The sequence below is a fragment of the Cicer arietinum genome, chromosome 4 (genome assembly GCF_000331145.2).
Source record: "Cicer arietinum cultivar CDC Frontier isolate Library 1 chromosome 4, Cicar.CDCFrontier_v2.0, whole genome shotgun sequence".
Taxonomy (NCBI): Eukaryota; Viridiplantae; Streptophyta; class Magnoliopsida; order Fabales; family Fabaceae; genus Cicer; species Cicer arietinum.
Genome location: NC_021163.2, coordinates 51,946,838 through 51,965,004, shown reverse-complemented (window position 1 = coordinate 51,965,004; position 18,167 = coordinate 51,946,838). Strand labels below are relative to the sequence as shown.

The 18,167-nt window shown below is 27.8% G+C and overlaps 1 protein-coding gene across 18 annotated transcripts; it reads right to left on the bottom strand.

Moving 5' to 3' along the window:
- Positions 1-12,851: 12,851 nt before the first annotated feature.
- LOC101491140 (cyclin-J18) lies at positions 12,852-17,889 on the bottom strand. Of its 18 annotated transcripts, none has more exons than XR_012162554.1 (9): positions 17,757-17,889; positions 17,611-17,687; positions 17,365-17,464; positions 17,163-17,282; positions 16,246-16,263; positions 16,105-16,175; positions 15,859-15,985; positions 15,494-15,584; positions 12,852-15,359 (listed from the first exon to the last, which is right to left on the bottom strand). XR_012162554.1 is itself a non-coding variant. In XM_027333211.2 (9 exons), exons 1-8 carry the CDS (start codon positions 17,811-17,813, stop codon positions 15,502-15,504), a joined length of 804 nt encoding a protein of 267 aa, XP_027189012.1. In that variant the 5' UTR covers positions 17,814-17,889; the 3' UTR covers positions 12,852-15,359; positions 15,494-15,501. The 18 variants fall into 18 exon arrangements, 12 of the variants coding, with proteins under 12 accessions (XP_027189012.1, XP_027189014.1, XP_027189013.1 ...); XR_012162556.1 differs by having other exon boundaries at positions 12,852-14,713; XR_012162555.1 differs by having other exon boundaries at positions 12,852-14,703.
- Positions 17,890-18,167: the final 278 nt, after the last annotated feature.

Below are 18,167 nucleotides of genomic sequence, written 5' to 3'. Positions count from 1 at the left end.
CTACACGATTTCAATAACCCTAGCCACCAAAATTGTCTTTTCTCCCAAATCATCAAGAGTACTCATACTTATTTGTGCGAAGAAACCAATGTTCAAGAGAAATCATACAACCAACTTTTGATGCCTTAGGGACTTATCAGCTCCTCATAGATCAACAATTATTTCAATGCAAACGAAAGTGCAGGGGAGCTGTCGGGACAACATGCGCATGAGAGACCTCAAGTTTCGCCTCAGACTCAACCTCAAAGCACTTTATCCCTTAGATGTGGTGGATGAGCGAACAACAAGTTACCACTTCAATATGATAATAATTTGTAACATGTTGGATCATGCGACTCATCATGACTATTATCACTTCTACATGGAGCACCGTCATGGCCTAATGGCTACGCTTACATGTTTGAGAAAAAGTAAACGAGAGCACTAAGTTTGGTGCAAGATTTTTACCAAATCTACTATAAAATTCCTCCTCTGGCACATATTTTCCCACATATCCAACCTCTAATGCATCCTTCTTTTGAGGGGTAGTTTTAATACAATGGTTCTTTTTATTCGGGTGGCATAAACCTCGACGACCCTAACATGAAGTTCTATTTTGACCATTTCATTAAACCCTATATGGATTCAAGAAACCCTGACAACCCAAATACTCATTTTCTCCAAAATCACTCGAAATATTCACAACTTTAATCATTATGATTCATTATTGTTTATCATTCTTCGAGAATTTTGGATTTGAATAGAAGATTCCATCATTAAAATGTTTCCACTAGTTGGTGAACATTGTTTTATGTCTATCTTTGAATCTCACTCTTTAATTCATCATAACCCTTATGTAACCATTTTAAACAATCAATTGTAGATTTTTATTGATGGATTTATGAAGTAGTGAACAAGGAGTTGAATCGTGCCTTAGGAGTGAACTTTTTGTCAAAATAATAAGGTAATGAATTTTTTATTTGTTCGATTCATCTATATATAATTATTTGTGATGAACAATAATGTTGCATTTTTCAATCTTTTAGGTTTCTCTTAGGTATATCCCTAAAGAGGGATTTAATTGAATTAATTAAATTATGTGATTATGGCAGCAAATAAAATTTGTTAGATACAATTCAAGACTTGTTGTGATGTTTATATAATATTCTAAATACTGTTGTTGGTAGGTTCAACCGTTGTTTGCTTTATTATGCATGATATGTTGATTCTATGAACTTAAACGTTGATCGTGCAATGTGTTGTGTTGCTTTTGTGAATTTAAGTGTTGATTATGTTCTATTTGAATCCTAGAATTATGTATCATGAAATCATATTATGATTTGTGATTAATTCTTGAATTATGTTAATATTATGTGAATGCAAATTGTGCTAAATACGACTCATATCGATGATGGTTCTAATTAAGGGGGTAATATAAGATGGCGATGCGGGAAGGTAATTGTGAAGGTCAATATTCCCAGTATTTTAAGTGCATGACATTTAGAAAATGTGTGAGGGATTAACAACTTCGTGTTTGAGGAAGTTCAATAATAAAAGCCTGATAGTAGAGGTCAATATGGCTAAACCTTCGGGGTGAAGTTAGGTCTTGAGGGTTCTCTAAAGGAAATTCCAATGTAGCTTAGAGGTTGCACTTCAATTATGGGAGATCGGCTACCTAGAAACCCTAGTTTAATTCTAGCTAATCTCCACACCAAATGCTTCAAAATTAGTTAGGGTACAACATATCATATGAAGTGTTATATGGAGTATGCATATCATTACATTCCATGACCACTAACTTGTCAATTGTTTGTGATTACGTATGAGATAATGTGGTTTCTACTTCTTATTATTTTATGATGAGTATAATTGATTATTAATAGTTACTAATATTTAATGTTTCTCTTCTTGATGATACTTGTTATGTGCCAAATTTAGTAGAACATCAATATTATGCTTCTATATATACATGTGACTATGTGTTCCTTTTGTGTGTGTTTATTTGATAAATTTTATATTGTTATCATGATATACAAACCCTGAAATTTTTAATTTCTCATTATAATTGGATTGAAAACTTTATCCGACTAATACTCCATTAATATTAATCTTGGTTTTATTGATTCTGTGATGTGATTAAGTTCATCTATCTTTGTTTTCTAATTCTCTGTGTTGTTGTTGTTGCTTGTGTAAACAGAATGTTTATAAGAAGCCGAACTATGTCCAAATCTCTGTAGAGTCGTATTCACATTTGACGGTTTTTGAGGATCAAGTGAAGACATATGAAGAAAATATTTAGACACTTGAGGATGAGATCAATGAATTAATTGAAAAATTGGGGTGTGGGCCGAGAAAAATGAGAGATGAAAATTTTTAGGATTTGAATTTAGATATGAAAATTTACGATTTGAAAATGAAGAAATTGATGTTGAAGATGAAGATTGTTGATTTTTTATTAAAAAATTTAGGATTAAAGATGAAGATTGTTGAATTTTTATTATTTAATTGGTTAATTAATTAATTAATTAGTTTTAAATTTTTAATTAAATGAGTTAATAAAATAAATATTAATCTTGTTATCATTTTTTTACTAAAAAAACTTCATAAATAACTTTTTAAAAACTGGTAGAATTTATAAAGATATAATTCAACCAAAAAAAAACTACAAAAACTAAAATCAAAATGAAGAAGTATATGTATAAGAACTAAAAACATATTTAAAACATTTGTATTTTATAATTAAAAATATCAAACTTAAAATTAAACTATCCGACATTGTTCAAATATCTTCTGAAATCCGACTGTGTAGACATAGGGAAGACCTATTGCCCTCAATCCAGATCCATGGAACCTACTTTTGCTTGAGCATGTATCTTTATTTATTTTGTTATAAATAAATGATATAATTATTTGGAGAAACTCATATTAATATAAGGCTGTAAATTTATAGGATTGAGTGACTTTAAGTGTACTCATCATGGACATTGATGATGACAAATCATGCTTTGTTTGAGGCAATTTCCGATTGAAAAGAAAGGCATATAAATAAGGACAAACAAGTGGGACAACCAAACAACACTGTGCAACCATATCCCAACAATAGAGTGAACTATTTTTTGCAGAAAGTTAAAAACCAAACCTTAACTTACCAGGCAAATTTCCATTCACTTTTTTTGGGGCCATACAATAAGAAACAAAAATGTTCTATGTATATTTACTTTTTTTTTTTACACTTGCAATATTTACTTAATAGTATGTAGATATATGATTAATTCAGTTGAATTAATAATTAATTTTGATAATATTAAAAATTATAACTAACCATATTGTCAAATTATAACCATATTTTTTTAATTAAAAATTATAATTAATTATATTGTCAAATTATAATTATATATTTTTACTATAATTAAAATTAATTATTTATTTAACTAAATTAATTATATTTTTAAATATAATTATATAAATGTGGCACGAGTATAAAAAATTATGGATATAGTTGCCGATTAAAAATACACACTCGTGTGCTGGATGAGTGGGTGCTTCTTTTTTTCCATAATAATCAAAAGGTGAATAGTCATATTATAGTTGTACATACTTTTCTATAATGGTGGGGATGTGTGGGGTTATTCTCAATGCAAAGTGATCGAAAAGAAAGAAATTGGGCTATAGTTGGAATCATAAACCGACAAAATCAATGGAAAGGATAAAATTATGGAGGGATTATAGAAGTGAAAAGTTATCGACATAATAATTAGTGGAAAGAAAATACAATTGATAATAAAATTAAATTTAATCAGATAATTGATTTTAAATTATTAATTAGTTTTAGTTAAGAATGAATTACTTCAAAGAACTTGAATTCGAATTCTGAATGGAACAATTTATAGTTAGATTTGACTTATCTTTCAACTTAACATTAAATTACGAGAGACTTCTTCTTCTAAATAGATGAAATTAATAAAAAAAAATTAACTATATTTTTTATATTTAAATTTTATTTTTAATTTTATAAAAGTTTAAATCAAGCTGTCCCGTAACTACAACTTAATTGTTCCGTAACTACAACTTAATTGATAGGAGTAGAGGCATTGATATTTAAGAGATTAGATTCAAACTCAGAAGCTTTTACTTCTCCACACTTAAGATATGTGAGTTTAACCACAGTATCAAAAAGAAAGTTTTACTTCAAATTTATGCCATAATATATTTTCTTCACACTTAAGATGAATGTATCTAGCCACTAGACTACCAAAACAAAAGTTTCAAATTTATGTTCTTATATATTTTTTCACACTTAAGATATGTGAGTCTAACCACTAGACTGCTTAAAAAAAATCACTTCTTATTTATGTAATCATATATATTTTTTGTTACCAATTTTAATTATTTTTTTCTAATAGAAGTTAATGTGACTTGTGGCGTACAATTTATTTTATTTTATTTATTTTAAGTAAAATTGAATTAAAAAGAATACCGAGAGTCACCTTTTTATAAGATCAATTCAGTTAGTAATTGCAAAGTCTTTGATATATAAGAATTTGAATTTGAATTTGAATTAAAAAACTTTCACTTCTTCAACTTAAGATGTGTGAATTAGCCAACATACTACTTGACAAAACCAAATGAATTTTCTTTTTCTTATGTCTATCCTCTTGATGGGACATTGCTTTAGATATTAATATTTCGTGACATTACTAATTTAATCTCTAATTTGGAATTAATGTGTAATGATAAAGATTAAATATTAATTAAAATTAAATGATTAAGTTCATGATGTTTTATGGTCTCAGCACTGCCACAGTATAAAAAAAGTCACCCATTGTCTTGTGAACTTTTGTTAGATAAGTGTCACTATAAGCAACTACTAAAATTGGTAATAAAAAATACTTAAGATTGAAAGTTTGAAATTTTTTGTAAAATTAAAAAAAAAAGTTATTTAAAAATAAAAAACATATTTAACCTTATATAATATACTCCTGGGAATGAATAATCTCACTCTTCAATCATTTCTTGTAGAGGTAAAAATAGATTGAGTCTAAAAAGACTTTGATTAAATAGGCTAGAGATGCTCTAAATATGTGACTTGCTAAAAAGAGATAATTTAGACTTGGTCTAACCTTTTCAAATGTGTGATATGATCTATCAGTTTTTTGAAGGTATGTTATCCACCTATCCCAAAAGTAAGCTAAAGAGCTCATAAATCGAAGAGGACAAAATTTTCATATCATAAAGCTTTAAAAGTTTGTAACTAAATATAGAACGAGATATTGAGATAAGATAAGAATATTATAATGGCCAAAGTGAGGAAAACGAAATAATTGAAGGAGATAAGAGGAAACTCTAAAGTAGAAGAGAAATTATTAGTGAGATGAATGAGACTAAAAATGGAGAGGAAAGCAAAATTTTACTTTTATTAGAACGTGTTATTGAGGATCTTGACTTAAAAAAATGCATAATGATAATTAGGATTATTCATTATCAAGGGTTTTAATCCTAAAAAATGTCCAGTTAAAATGATTATGTATGTTTAAAGGTTGAAATTTTCGATAATGTTGATACGTTTTTTAAATATCAATATATATCTAACGGGAAATTTAACATGAGTTCATTAAATATGATTCGTGCTACAATTTTGAAGCAACTCATTTATTTTTGACAATGGATAGATGTGTTCATTAAATAACATGAGTTCATTAAATAGGATTTGTGTCACAATCTTGAAGCAACTTATTCATTTTTGGCAACGGATAGATGTGTTCATTAAATAGGTCCTACAACTTTAATTTACACATTAATATTTTATTTATATTAAATTTCATTACAACTTAAAATATTAATTTAAATATTTCAATCAATATTATTATATATTATTTTAATTTTAATTTAAAGTAAAATTGAACTTAAATTTTTTATAAAAATAATAAAAAAAAAATATAACAGTCATAAATTTATTATTATTAATAAATTAATAAAAAAATATAACGGTTATAAATTTATTATTATTAAATTATGAAAATATCGTTTATTCTTTATATACGCGTGATGACAGTTTAACACAACTTCAACGGTGAGTTCGCCAACAAATCAATTTTACTAAGTCTACGCTATGGAACGACTATATTTAACAACCGTTGGAGATGCTTTTAGTAATTTTAAGTGCGTATTTCCAATGATCGAAACCCTCGATAATATTTCATATTGCTTTTTATTGTTATAATTGTGGGAAATACCGAAAGTCACCATTTAATAGTCTCCATGAAATATTGAGTTGTGTCTTTGGTATATGGCTTTGAGTTGATGATGATGATACATTTATCCTATTTAATAGGCAATGTGTGCAAAAACTTGTGGCCTTATGGAGTGTATATCTACCCCACTAATTGAATGCAAGTAGGAAGAGTAGCATGCATCTAAGGTCCAATTTTCTACTTTACAACTTAATTGATATTGAATGATCGGATGTTTGGCTTCCAGCAGAATGAATTAGTTGGAGGATCCACTCTCCTAAATTCTTGCTACATGTTTGCCGGCGTGCCATCTTAATCATGTTATGTTGATTGGTGCACCATATATTATATGGCATGTTAGCCATATAATGTTTTTAATGACTTGTTAGAGTATTGAACTCTGTTTTTATTTGGAAAAATATCTAAATATTATAATATGTTATATGTTTCACTTAAACAAGTGAAGTGAAGAGAGATTTTATTAGGATTTAAATCAGGGGTCGGTTTTTAGAATTTTAGTATTTTAGACGAATCAAAAAATGATGAAAAAAACCAATTATCTATATTAACATTTTAGTAATTAGTTATCCAATTAGACTCTTCAACTATTAAAATTTTGAATATATTCATTTGATTTTATTCTTCAATATATTAAATCACATATATTTGCTTAATTTGTATTGTTTATAGTTTTTCAATAACTTTTATATGTAATTTAAATAATATAAAATTTTATTTTAATATTTATACACTAGTATATGATACCTAAGTATATAATTTTTATAGTGTCCTTCAATAAAAAGGGATATGGGCGGCTCATCTAAACCACGTTCAGGTCCACTCTTGATTGTGATAGAGAATAGTATTATTGAGAAAAAAGCAGTCATCAAAGAGAGAAAAGTCATTTTCGATTTTCTCACAGTAGTCTCGATAAAACGTGCACATTCACTCACGGTTAGATCATATTGAATTTTAAATAGAATATTCACAACATTCAATTCTTCGTGTTCAATGGACAGAATGATGAATTTAACTTTGCATAATAATAAAAACTATAAGACTTCCATCAAATTAATTTATCAACGCTAATGAACAATCATGTTAAATGACATCATGACTACAAAACATTACTTATAGGATAAATTTTAACTTCATACAAATTTGAGGTACTAATTTAGTTGGTTTTGGATCTCCACGTAGGGTCAAGAAAGTGAAGATTTGGTAATGTTTGTTGATGATAAATGGTGAGTAGAGCAACGGTCAAAGTCTTAAGTTTTGGTCAAAGAGCAAACTCCACCGACACTAGAATCGCAAACAGCTAGCAGCATGCAACCATTACAAAATGTCATTGGAAAATTGAGCTGTCAAATCAAATGAAGACTTCTTGAGACCACTGTTTTCACCCTAATGCTTTGCCAATTAATAGAGTGTATTTAGTTCAATCTATTTTATGATGGATTGTAAATATTTTAACTTGATCTCACAAGGATGAGATTTGAGGGTTAATGGATCACTTGATCGACTTTTTTTTTAAAACAAAATATTTCATACTTAAAATTTGTAAAACAAAAACAATTAGTTATCCTAAACTACTAAAATATATAATATATAACATCACAATAGAAGACACCATAACAATTTTAATGGAGTTTTTAAATTTTTAAGTATTTTTTGTTGTTGATTTAGTGATTTTAGGCTTTCTTTTTTTAATTTTTGTATTGTAAACGAATGAAATTTAAGGTGAATAACTTTTTTTGACAATGAAAAGAATAAGAAAAAAAAAACTGAATATTTTTATGTAAAAATTATAGTTTAATATTGTTTTCTTAAAATAATCAATCAAAAGCTGAAAGAACAAGTTCGATTCCACCTCATTTTAAAAATGAAAGGTAAAAAGAACTCAATTGTTTTTTTAATATTTTTTTTATTGTTTGACTTTGATTGAAATGGGGTTGAAGGACCTAAAAATTGAGTTGAATCTATTTTAAAAACAAGTTTTTTATGATCATAAGACTAAATGTATATAGTATTTAAACATACACAAATAAAATATTTTTTTCTAATATAATAGTAATAATAATAATAATAATAATAATAAATATTTTTTGTGATACTTAAAAATAAAAATGTTCTTTTTAAACATATATGACTAAATACTAAATTTTTTGATTTTGTTGACTATGGTTTAAGAACGTAGTGTTGGTGTGTGAGCAGTGATTGTGTGCATTTTGGTTGTAAAGATATTGTGACGTAACCAAATAAAGTTGTTGCCCTTTTGAATGTATTAGTGAATAGTGATTGGTTTGGTGGGGACAGTGGTCAAATAGTCAGCATAGTTTTGGTTGAGCAATAAGGCAATTAATTACTAGCACTTTGAATCGATCAAGGTTCACATTATCATCAACCAAACCAAGAAAATACTCATTTTTTGTTGTTGCTGTGCAATAATAAGAAGAAAACAGAGTCACGAGTCAACATATATTTAAGGTTAAATAACGACATATAGAAGATACTATATCGTTGTATTTTCTGCCTGTGGACTGTGGTTTGGTTTGTTTAATTAAGTGTGCGTTTCAAAATCACCTAAATTTAACACATTGGAGCTTCATTGCACAGCCAAATACATACTAAACATTTAAAAAAAAGAAAGGAATGTATCTTCACTTATGAAACTAATTTTAGGATATAATTTTCAATATAGATTTTACCATCACTTATTGGAGGTTAATCCTCCATATAAATAGTTAAAAAAGTCTCGAGACCTCGCGTTATAGGTGATTTTTTTATAATTATTTTATCTATAAATCAAAAGAAAAAAAGAGTATTAAAAAATTTGAGTTGATTCCATTTTTCTACACTCAATTTATTTGTCAACTGAGTCATGCTTATATAATTTTAAAACAATTAGGTTAATTTAGCAGTTTAGCTTTATATCAACCAAAATTATTTTGTTGCGGCAGAAGGCATTCGCAAATGTTACAATGCAGAGATGGTATTAGGCCTCCAAAAACATTTTACGTCAATATATTCGACATTTCTTTTTAGAAAAAAAAAGCTCATGTAAACAAAAATATCCAATGTATAAATCTTTTATACTTAAAAGAAAATAAAAACCTATCAGAAAAAAGAATACCATTCTTTAGCTTTTTTATGATAAATTATTTGACATAAGCCAATATTTTTATTTGTGTTTTTGATCAGTTACATTTTTTTATTTATTATTATTATTATATTATTATTATTATTATTATTATTATTATTATTATTATTATTATTATTATTATAATATTATGATGATGATGATGTAATACAGCTATTTTGTCAAACACTATTTGTAGCCAAAATCCAGAAAAACATAAATTTATCTATGTATTTGAAAATCTCCACGTTTAAGGTAAGGCCTAAATGGTTATGGTACATTAAAAATATCTAGATTACAACTAAATGTTCCACCATCAAATAAGATGTAAAACAAATTCTAACTAATATTTTTTAATTTTAAATAGAAATGTGTAAATATAAATAAAAATACGTCTATAATTTTTTAAGTTTAACTCAATTCACATTTAATTCTTTTAAAATTTATTTTATTTCGATTTAATCTTTTAAGTTATATTATGTTTACACAATTAGTCCTTTCTCTTAATTTCGACAATAATTTATTCAATGGTTAGCTTTTGATATTTAGAAACTCTACCAAATACTATAACAATATATCCTTCATACTAACTATTCAGAAAATTAAATATTCATTAAATCTTATAAATTGTCTATATTTTTTGATTTTATCTATAACAATTTAAACATACGTATAACCTTAAAACAAGATTATAAAGTTTATCCACATAATCAATGTCTTTAACTTTCTTTGTGCAAATTAACTTAGACAATCAACTCGTTGTGACGTTTCAATTAAAACTTAACATTTCTTGACAGTAATTCGAAAAAAATTCAAACTTAAAAAATTGTATATATAATTTAATATTTTGATTAATGATGCATATCAAATATAACTTAAATGATCAAATAAAAATAAATAAAATTAACTGATATAAACAAAAATTAAACTAAATATAAAAGATGTATTTTTTCCTAAAATATATCACTCTAATTGTCAAATAGTTGTGCTTTTGGTTGAGATTTTAAATCAACATATGTGACCTTTTAACTTTAGTTGCCGATATATCTAAAACTAGGGTTTAATTGTCTTACCCTCAAACCAACCTTCCTTTCAGAAAACGAAAAATGATTTTAGTATCTTTTAGATTAGTTCAATTATGAATCAAAATGAATCTAAGAAGGGGTAGAGCTGAAGGGGACCGACACAACCTCATGGTACTCAAATCTTTATAAAGTTTTTTAATACTAATATGTTATGATAATTTTTAATCTCTATATTTTTTTTAAAATTTTATATGATGTTTTATAATGTGTTTTTTTTACTTAATATATGTAGTCTTAAATACCTTTTAATCAAATAAAATATAAAAGAAATATTTATTATAAATCTAAAGCATTACCAATTCACATGATTATGTTGCTGATATCATTGATCAAACTCTTCACCATAAGTTCACTGACAATGATCAAATCGAAGGTTCTTCTTTTTAAATTCATTCTTGGTTTAAATTTGTTTCTTGCTTTCCATGTTAAGATACTACACGACATAGGAACAGGCTCAATTATGATTCCAACTATGCAAAACCTATTTTTAATGTTTAGCTTTAACAAGAGTGCCTCATGCTTCTTTTTTTTTTAGATATTTGACTTAGTTCTACCTTAGTTTTTTTGGTACAAATGTTAGTCTTAGTTCAAGTTTAAAAGTTAATTCTTTTATACTTGTTTGATAATATTAACTTTAACTATACCTTAATTATTTTGTATATACAAATGTTAGTCTTAGTCTAAGTTTAAAAGTTAAGTCTTTTATATTTGATTGATAATGTTAACTTTAAATATATCTTAAATATTTTGTATATGCTATGCATTTTAAAATTTATTTTTTCTTAATTAAATTATACTATTAAAATTGGCTCTTACATTTAATTTATAGTTCCGTTTTCTAAATGTATGAGATATAATATTTTGTTGGAGGCAAGTATTAGAAATATAATATTTTCTTGGAGTTCTGAAGTATTTGGTTCTCTTCAATGTAAGAATTTTAAGTTGTAATTTTTTTTAAAAAAAAAATCAATCAAACTTAAAATGCTTATTAGAAAGATAGTGGATTGAATTTGGATGGTCATTTTTAATAATTAAAAATTAATTTTAAAAAATTTAAGTTTTTTTCAAACACTAAATTTTTAATACTATTAAAATAAATTTATTAACTACAATAACAAAAACAACATATAATTATTAAAAATATATAATATGGTAAAAAATAATTGTTTGGTTTGAATATTAGGTAGTCTATTTTAAATTACATGAAAGTATACTCAAATAAATAAATATTAATTTTATTTGATTTAGTTCAATTTAGACTCAAACTCGTACAAAAAAATATCAAACAATTTAATTATTTTTGATTAAATTGTCGGACTTATTAGATCATTTAATTTGATTTTTATATTTCTAATTGAAACTCACAACCCACACAATTGGAATTTAGAGAATTTAAGTCGATAGATTTAATTTATTTTTGTAATTACAATGAAGTTTTTTTTGTAATTTTTCTTACATGTTAGCATTTAAAAAAATTGTTGAGGGCTCTAGAATGGCCATGAAGCCTTGCCACTTGATTCTAGTGTAACTGCAGTGCGAGTATACAATGTAAGAAACTCACATGTAGGAGTGACATCGTTAGATTCAAGTGTGAGTGTTTAATCTCACATCAACTTTGAACGAGTTAAATGTTAAATATATAAAAGATATAACCTATACACGCAATACCTTAAGATTTTAGGTGCAAATGTAATGTTAAAATCTCTTATGATTTTCAATTATTTGACCTATTGTTGCTCTCGTAACCTCGAACTCTCTAGTAAATTTCACAACTATGTCCACGGGGAGGATGAGAATGCAAGAAATGGACTTTGAAGAGGTTGTCATGGTTAAAGCAATACCAATAGTGTTCAATAAATACTTCGATACTCAAATTAATATAAGAGTGAGAAAAATATTTGAATTTCAAAATGAATGTGTTGCACTTAGAATAATGGTTATGGGAATGAACGTGTAGCTCTTCTGGTGTTGGTATTCAAGTTATATAGGACTTCAAAGAAAGGTTAACTATTTAACTGATTCAGTCAGCAGTAACTAAAGTCATGAACTATAATTGATTGCTTCTTCTATGTTCAATCAACACATTTGAGTTAGTTGGGATCCTTAATAAGCTGTGAGCTTCTTTTCTCTTCTCATGTTTTCTAAAAAAAACTCCAATTTTTTTAATTTAGATTTGTTGATTTAGAGGTGTATTTAATATGTGCAGATTGACCGATTCAAATATATATTTGAGAACATAAAGGACAAGAGAAGAAACCACCTAATAACTTTGATGCCTAACTCAATCTCTGCTTTGGTCCATTAATTGCAATTGGACTAAAGTCGATCCAAAACAAAGTTGAAATTTAAATTATCGAACATATAAAAAAAGTAGTAACAATTAGTAAAAAAAAAAAGAAAGTAAAAAGAGCGAAAACATAACAAGCAAAGGGGTTGATGACCAATTATCAAAGGATTTAAATCCTCTGTTTGAATCAGATTCCTTTGAAATTTTGATTGATATGTCTAGAGGCTAAAGTTATATTTGTTTAGGGGATTCATTGTCCACTTATTTATTCATAATGTGTGCTGATGTTTTTTTCAGGTTTAATTAAGAGAGGCGTAGAGGCAAAGCTAAATCACGACATCAAAGTGGCTAGACAAGCACCACAAATATCTCACCCTTTTTTTGTGTGTGCTGATAATGGCCTCCTTTTCTCAAGGGCAACAAGAAGTGAGGCAAGAGCTATCTTGGACATCCTTGCAACTTACCAACAAGCTTCAGGTCAAGTGGTTAACCTTGATTTTATGCTTCCAAGGTTCTGGTGGGGCTCAAGTGTTGAAGGTATAAAATCCATTAGATGAGTTGGGATAGACTATCTAGAGCCAAGAATTCAGGAGGAATGTGTTAGAGAAGATCCTCAAGAGCAGATACTACCCACGGAGATCATCTCTTAATTGACCTTCTATAACCAAGTTAGACATGAATAGTTGATCTAATCACGCAACTCTATTTCATTGATGAGTGACCTGCAAACATTCTAGGTAAATAGAATATATGTATATACTAAAATTTTTAAATTTGTTGAAGATTTTTCTCCAGTATGGTTTCATGTTAATCCCCAAACTTTCTGTCTTTTACAATCGTAGATGTTTAATTTCTAATGCAGCCATGCACACCTGCTAAAACACCATCCTGGCGAAAGAATATGAAGAAGGTTACCCAAAATACATCCAAACAAAGAATATGATGTTTCAGCTCATTCAAGATATCATCCTAATCCTACAACAAAATAATACAGAAACCATATTTTCAATACATTGTACTAGCTGCATCTTTTAGCATTAAACTTTACTTTGAAAGGGTGCTCACATATCTAAAAAGTAGAAATCCACAAGCACAAAAAGAAAGAAAGAATGTCTACTAGCAAAATGGAGTATGCTGTAATGTATGCAAACAAATAATCCAATAGGAAGAGTATGTGTATGCAAGGGGAAGCCAAAATCAAAGTCATTAAATTCTATTCATGAGATAATAATCTAATATGTGCCCTTCACAAACAATCTCAGGAGTGAAATTCAGCAAATTGCAATTAGGGGTGTCCTGTACATAAATGGATTATTCATTGAACCAAACTATATTCAAATTGAAACCTATAATAACTTAAGGAATAAAGATTGCATTTTAAAACTGGTATGGTTTTTGTCAAACCAGTTATCATCTCATAATTAAAACCAGATTTCTTCTTTGATACTCCACCCGTTTCACAATGAGTATCACTTTAACAAAAAAAAAAAAATTCAAAATGAATGCTATTTTTAATTTTCAATGTAACTTTAATTATTTTTTTTCTAATTGCACCATCCAATTAATATCATGTACACTATTTCCAAAACTTTAATTCCACTCTAAATTTATGACGGTGGAAAACACACCAATAGTTAATAAAAATAATTTGGTAAAATGACAATTTTATATTTTCTATTTATTACATTTCTTAATACGTGCAAAATATATTCATCTTGAAACGGAGAGAGAATTTTGGTCAAAAATTGTCCATGGACAAGCAAGCAAGAGACAAACATTGGAGTGACAATTTATCGTCAGTAATGTTCTGATGCACAGTCAGTCAGCTTGCCTTCGAGAAGAAAATAATATTTTCACCTTCTGACCAATCTAATCAAATAAGTCTTATTCTTCAATCTAATTTTGCCACTACTGGATTGAAAATTGCATTGGTCAATTCACCAGTAAGACCACAACATCTTGGTTCCAAATTCCATGTTAAACCTGTATGTATCTATTCTTCCATCAAATAGGTTTCATTGTTGCCTGTTGGTTCCATTGACTTGAGGTATTTGAAATTTATTAAAACATGTAATTTTTTATTTCACTGAAAATTTTTGCTAAAAATATTGAAACATAATATGATATTGTTGAGCAATATATTGACACTCTTGAAATTTTAATTTTTCCATACCAATTGTTCCAAATTTTCCGACACACCTACTTAGTTGATCATTTATAATTATTTTAAAATATTTATATTTCCGATTTTCACTTTCGATGACCATCAGACAAGACAATCATGTACGACCTTACTTGAATAGGATCTGTTATATAGTTTCGCACAACTGTATTCTTAGATTCTAAGAAGACAAGAACTAAAAACAAACAATCATGTTATTGGCTTGAAATGTACGAAACCGTTTTTTGTTCTAAACTTAGTTTTAAATCAAGCTTTAAAACCTGTATCAAAACCGGTTGAAACTCGGTTTTAAACTAAAAGTAAACCAATTTAGGGGAAACATCTGGCTCCATTTTTGAATCTAGTCCTTGCTACGGTTTCAATTTGGATATGGTTTGGTGTCATGAGTATCCAAATTATGCACAGCTCTAGAAAAAGGATTAGGGTTACTAGGTTCAATGTTGGAAGAAGGAGGCAGCTGTGGAATGGAGAAAGAGACACACTGAGATATTGAACACTTTATTACTTTTAAATAACAAAGTTTTAGAGATAATAACAAGTTCAAGACTATGCATCTATCAAAAGTGATTCAACCTTTCAAAGTTCACTTACCTGATATCTCAACAAGGTTCAAGCACATGCTTGAGAATCTCCGTCGCCATTTTTATGATATCTTCTTCCTTACACGAGGCTGCAAAATTAACTGAAAACAAAATCCCTTTGTTGGTTACTCAATATGTGAAGTTTGTTAATATGATTGCATGAATAGGTTCTTAGAAAATTAAACATAAAAGCAGGATATTTGAACTTAGATTCACTTTCTTACCCCATGCAAGAACTGGAAACTCCCATTTCTGTTTAGGGACTGTCATTACATATGACACAACCTGCAAAAGTATATGACAACTTTCCAAAAGCAAAATCTTATATAAAATTATTTGTAACATGGAAATAGCTATATGGAATGTACTAATTACCAAGATTGATGCAGCAAGGGAATGAGGAGACCTATAAAGAAATGCTGTCTCTTCCTTTTCATACAGAAGATCCATAATTTCCATGCAAGCTTCAAAGTTAATCAATTCACCAACTTTTGCCACTCCCCTGAGCTCAACCATTCAAAAGACAGAATCATTGGTGTAGGACACAATACAAAAATCAACTTCAAATTTAAATGTCGGAATTAGAGACATTTCGATCTTAAGGATATGACTCAAACTCACTTGATTTGAATCCAAAGCTCATCAAGGAATGAAAAGGCAATATTTGCTGTGCCAATCTCAAAGTTCAACACCTGAGGAAATCCAAAACGATGTCAAAATTTGATGTTACCCCAGCTGAGGCCACAGCTTTTCAATTTCTACCTGCATGAAAAGCACCTCCTGCAGATCAAGTACTTCAAATTTGAGAGAAATACGAAACAAAAAGCTTCATGCTAAATCAACATAATATACAAAAAGAATAACAAAATAAAGTTTTATACCATACAAATGTTACATATTTTACAATGAATCCCTATTACGCTATTTAAATTTAATTTAATTTTAGTTCCAAAAAATATAAAAGAAAAGTGTTATTTATACCCAAGTGAGCAAAGAGGGATAAAAAACACATTATTTTCCTTACAAATACTAGATTAAAAAATTTAATGACTATACCCTAACTGAAAAAATTTAATGACTATATCGCATCATAATATCACTTTTGGATATTACTACTTTGGAACGAAATATAAACAAAAAGAGTAACTGAAAAGTTGATATATCTGATATCAATTTTTAACATACATCAACTTTTCAACTATTTTCTCCGTCTTACAATGAGTGACATTTAAGGTTTTTGCATAAATATTAAAAAATACAATAATTAAAAAAAATTGTCATTTTACCAAACTACCTATTTTAACTTTCGGTAGATTTTTCACTATTATCAATCTAAATTATAATTATGTTTTGGAAGTTGTGTATATAGTAATCATTGAAGGGTATAACAGAAAACAAATAATTAAAGTTGCATAATTGAAAATGACATTCATTTTGAGACAATTTTGTTGTTGTTAAAGGGACACTAATCGTAAGACGGAGGCAATGCCATTTTTAGTTATATTTCATTCTGGATGGTGTATTTCTTAAAACATGTTCATATGTATATATGGTAAAATATGATTTGACGCATGTGTAAAACTTTTGTAGACTTCCAGCCCAAAGTCACTAAACTCAAATTAAAATTTAAATATGTAATAAAACAACAATATATTTCCTGAAATAAAAACATAATTAACCCAATGAATTTGTTTGCATACAGCTTCTAGGAAATTCCTATTTGTGAAGTGTTGTTCATTGATGGAATTATCCGCTAAAAACTTTAAACTTGCAACAGAGAGTGGTTTAGAATCATGTATCTGCAAACAAATTTCAATAACACAGTAAAAAATAACAGTGAATTAAAAAATGAACTCAGAGAGTGAATATTGAAACCCTCACTTTGCTTGAAATCCATATAGAAATAAGAACAAACAGCTGCAAGGTGCTTTCAGTGACAGGTTGCAACAGCCAGTTCAACGAACTCGCACCTTTTATAAAACTAAATGTTGGAGACAAATTAATTAATCAAATTTCAAAATTACACATTAAAAATCCCTACAACTACTATATTTGATTTTAGCTAATGTTTAAATTAAGAACGTGACATATGCAATAAATGATTGAATAGAGTGAGAGATTAGTTACGGTGGTAATGAAGGTAAGAAGCGATCGGCGAAGAAGGAGAAAGCGGAGTACTTAACAATGGGGGAAACTTGGAGGTGCTACATTGGAAGAGAAGAAATGTGATATGAAAATATGAAGAGAAAAGAGAAAAGAGAAATTGTTACTACTTGAGATGATTTGATAAGGAACTCGATCGTATTGAGGCGTGAACACGAAGATATCATTGCTTCGCCACTATGCTTTACAAATTTTCACTATTGTCAAAATATATACATCATTTTCTTAACAAAAAAAATTGTTATCTACACACCTCACTTTACTATACATACCCCTCGTTTTTTTAAAATAAAATACCTAAAATACTCTTGTATATTTATAATATTCTTTAACTTCATTTATCCCTTCTTCACCATTCTTAATATTTCATAACTCATATTTCATAAAATCACCATAACTCATCCATCATAACTCTCACCATTCACTCATAATATACACCTATCAGTTTTCTCTTCGTATTGTGGTTAAAGTGACCCAAGAAATTATGTTTATTGTTCTGTTTTTTAGTTCGTAATTTTTTT

What these genes read in the sequence shown, in the direction of transcription:
- LOC101491140 (XM_027333210.2), bottom strand. Translation starts at nt 17,813, where the DNA reads ATGATATCTTCGTGTTCACGCCTCAATACGATCGAGTTCCTTATCAAA. An exon ending in TTCTTACCTTCATTACCACC is followed by an intron (nt 17,465 to 17,610) that starts GTAACTAATCTC and finishes TCCAACATTTAG; the next exon opens with TTTTATAAAAGGTGCGAGTT. An exon ending in GTTTCCAGTTCTTGCATGGG is followed by an intron (nt 15,585 to 15,707) that starts GTAAGAAAGTGA and finishes TTTTGTTTTCAG; the next exon opens with TTAATTTTGCAGCCTCGTGT.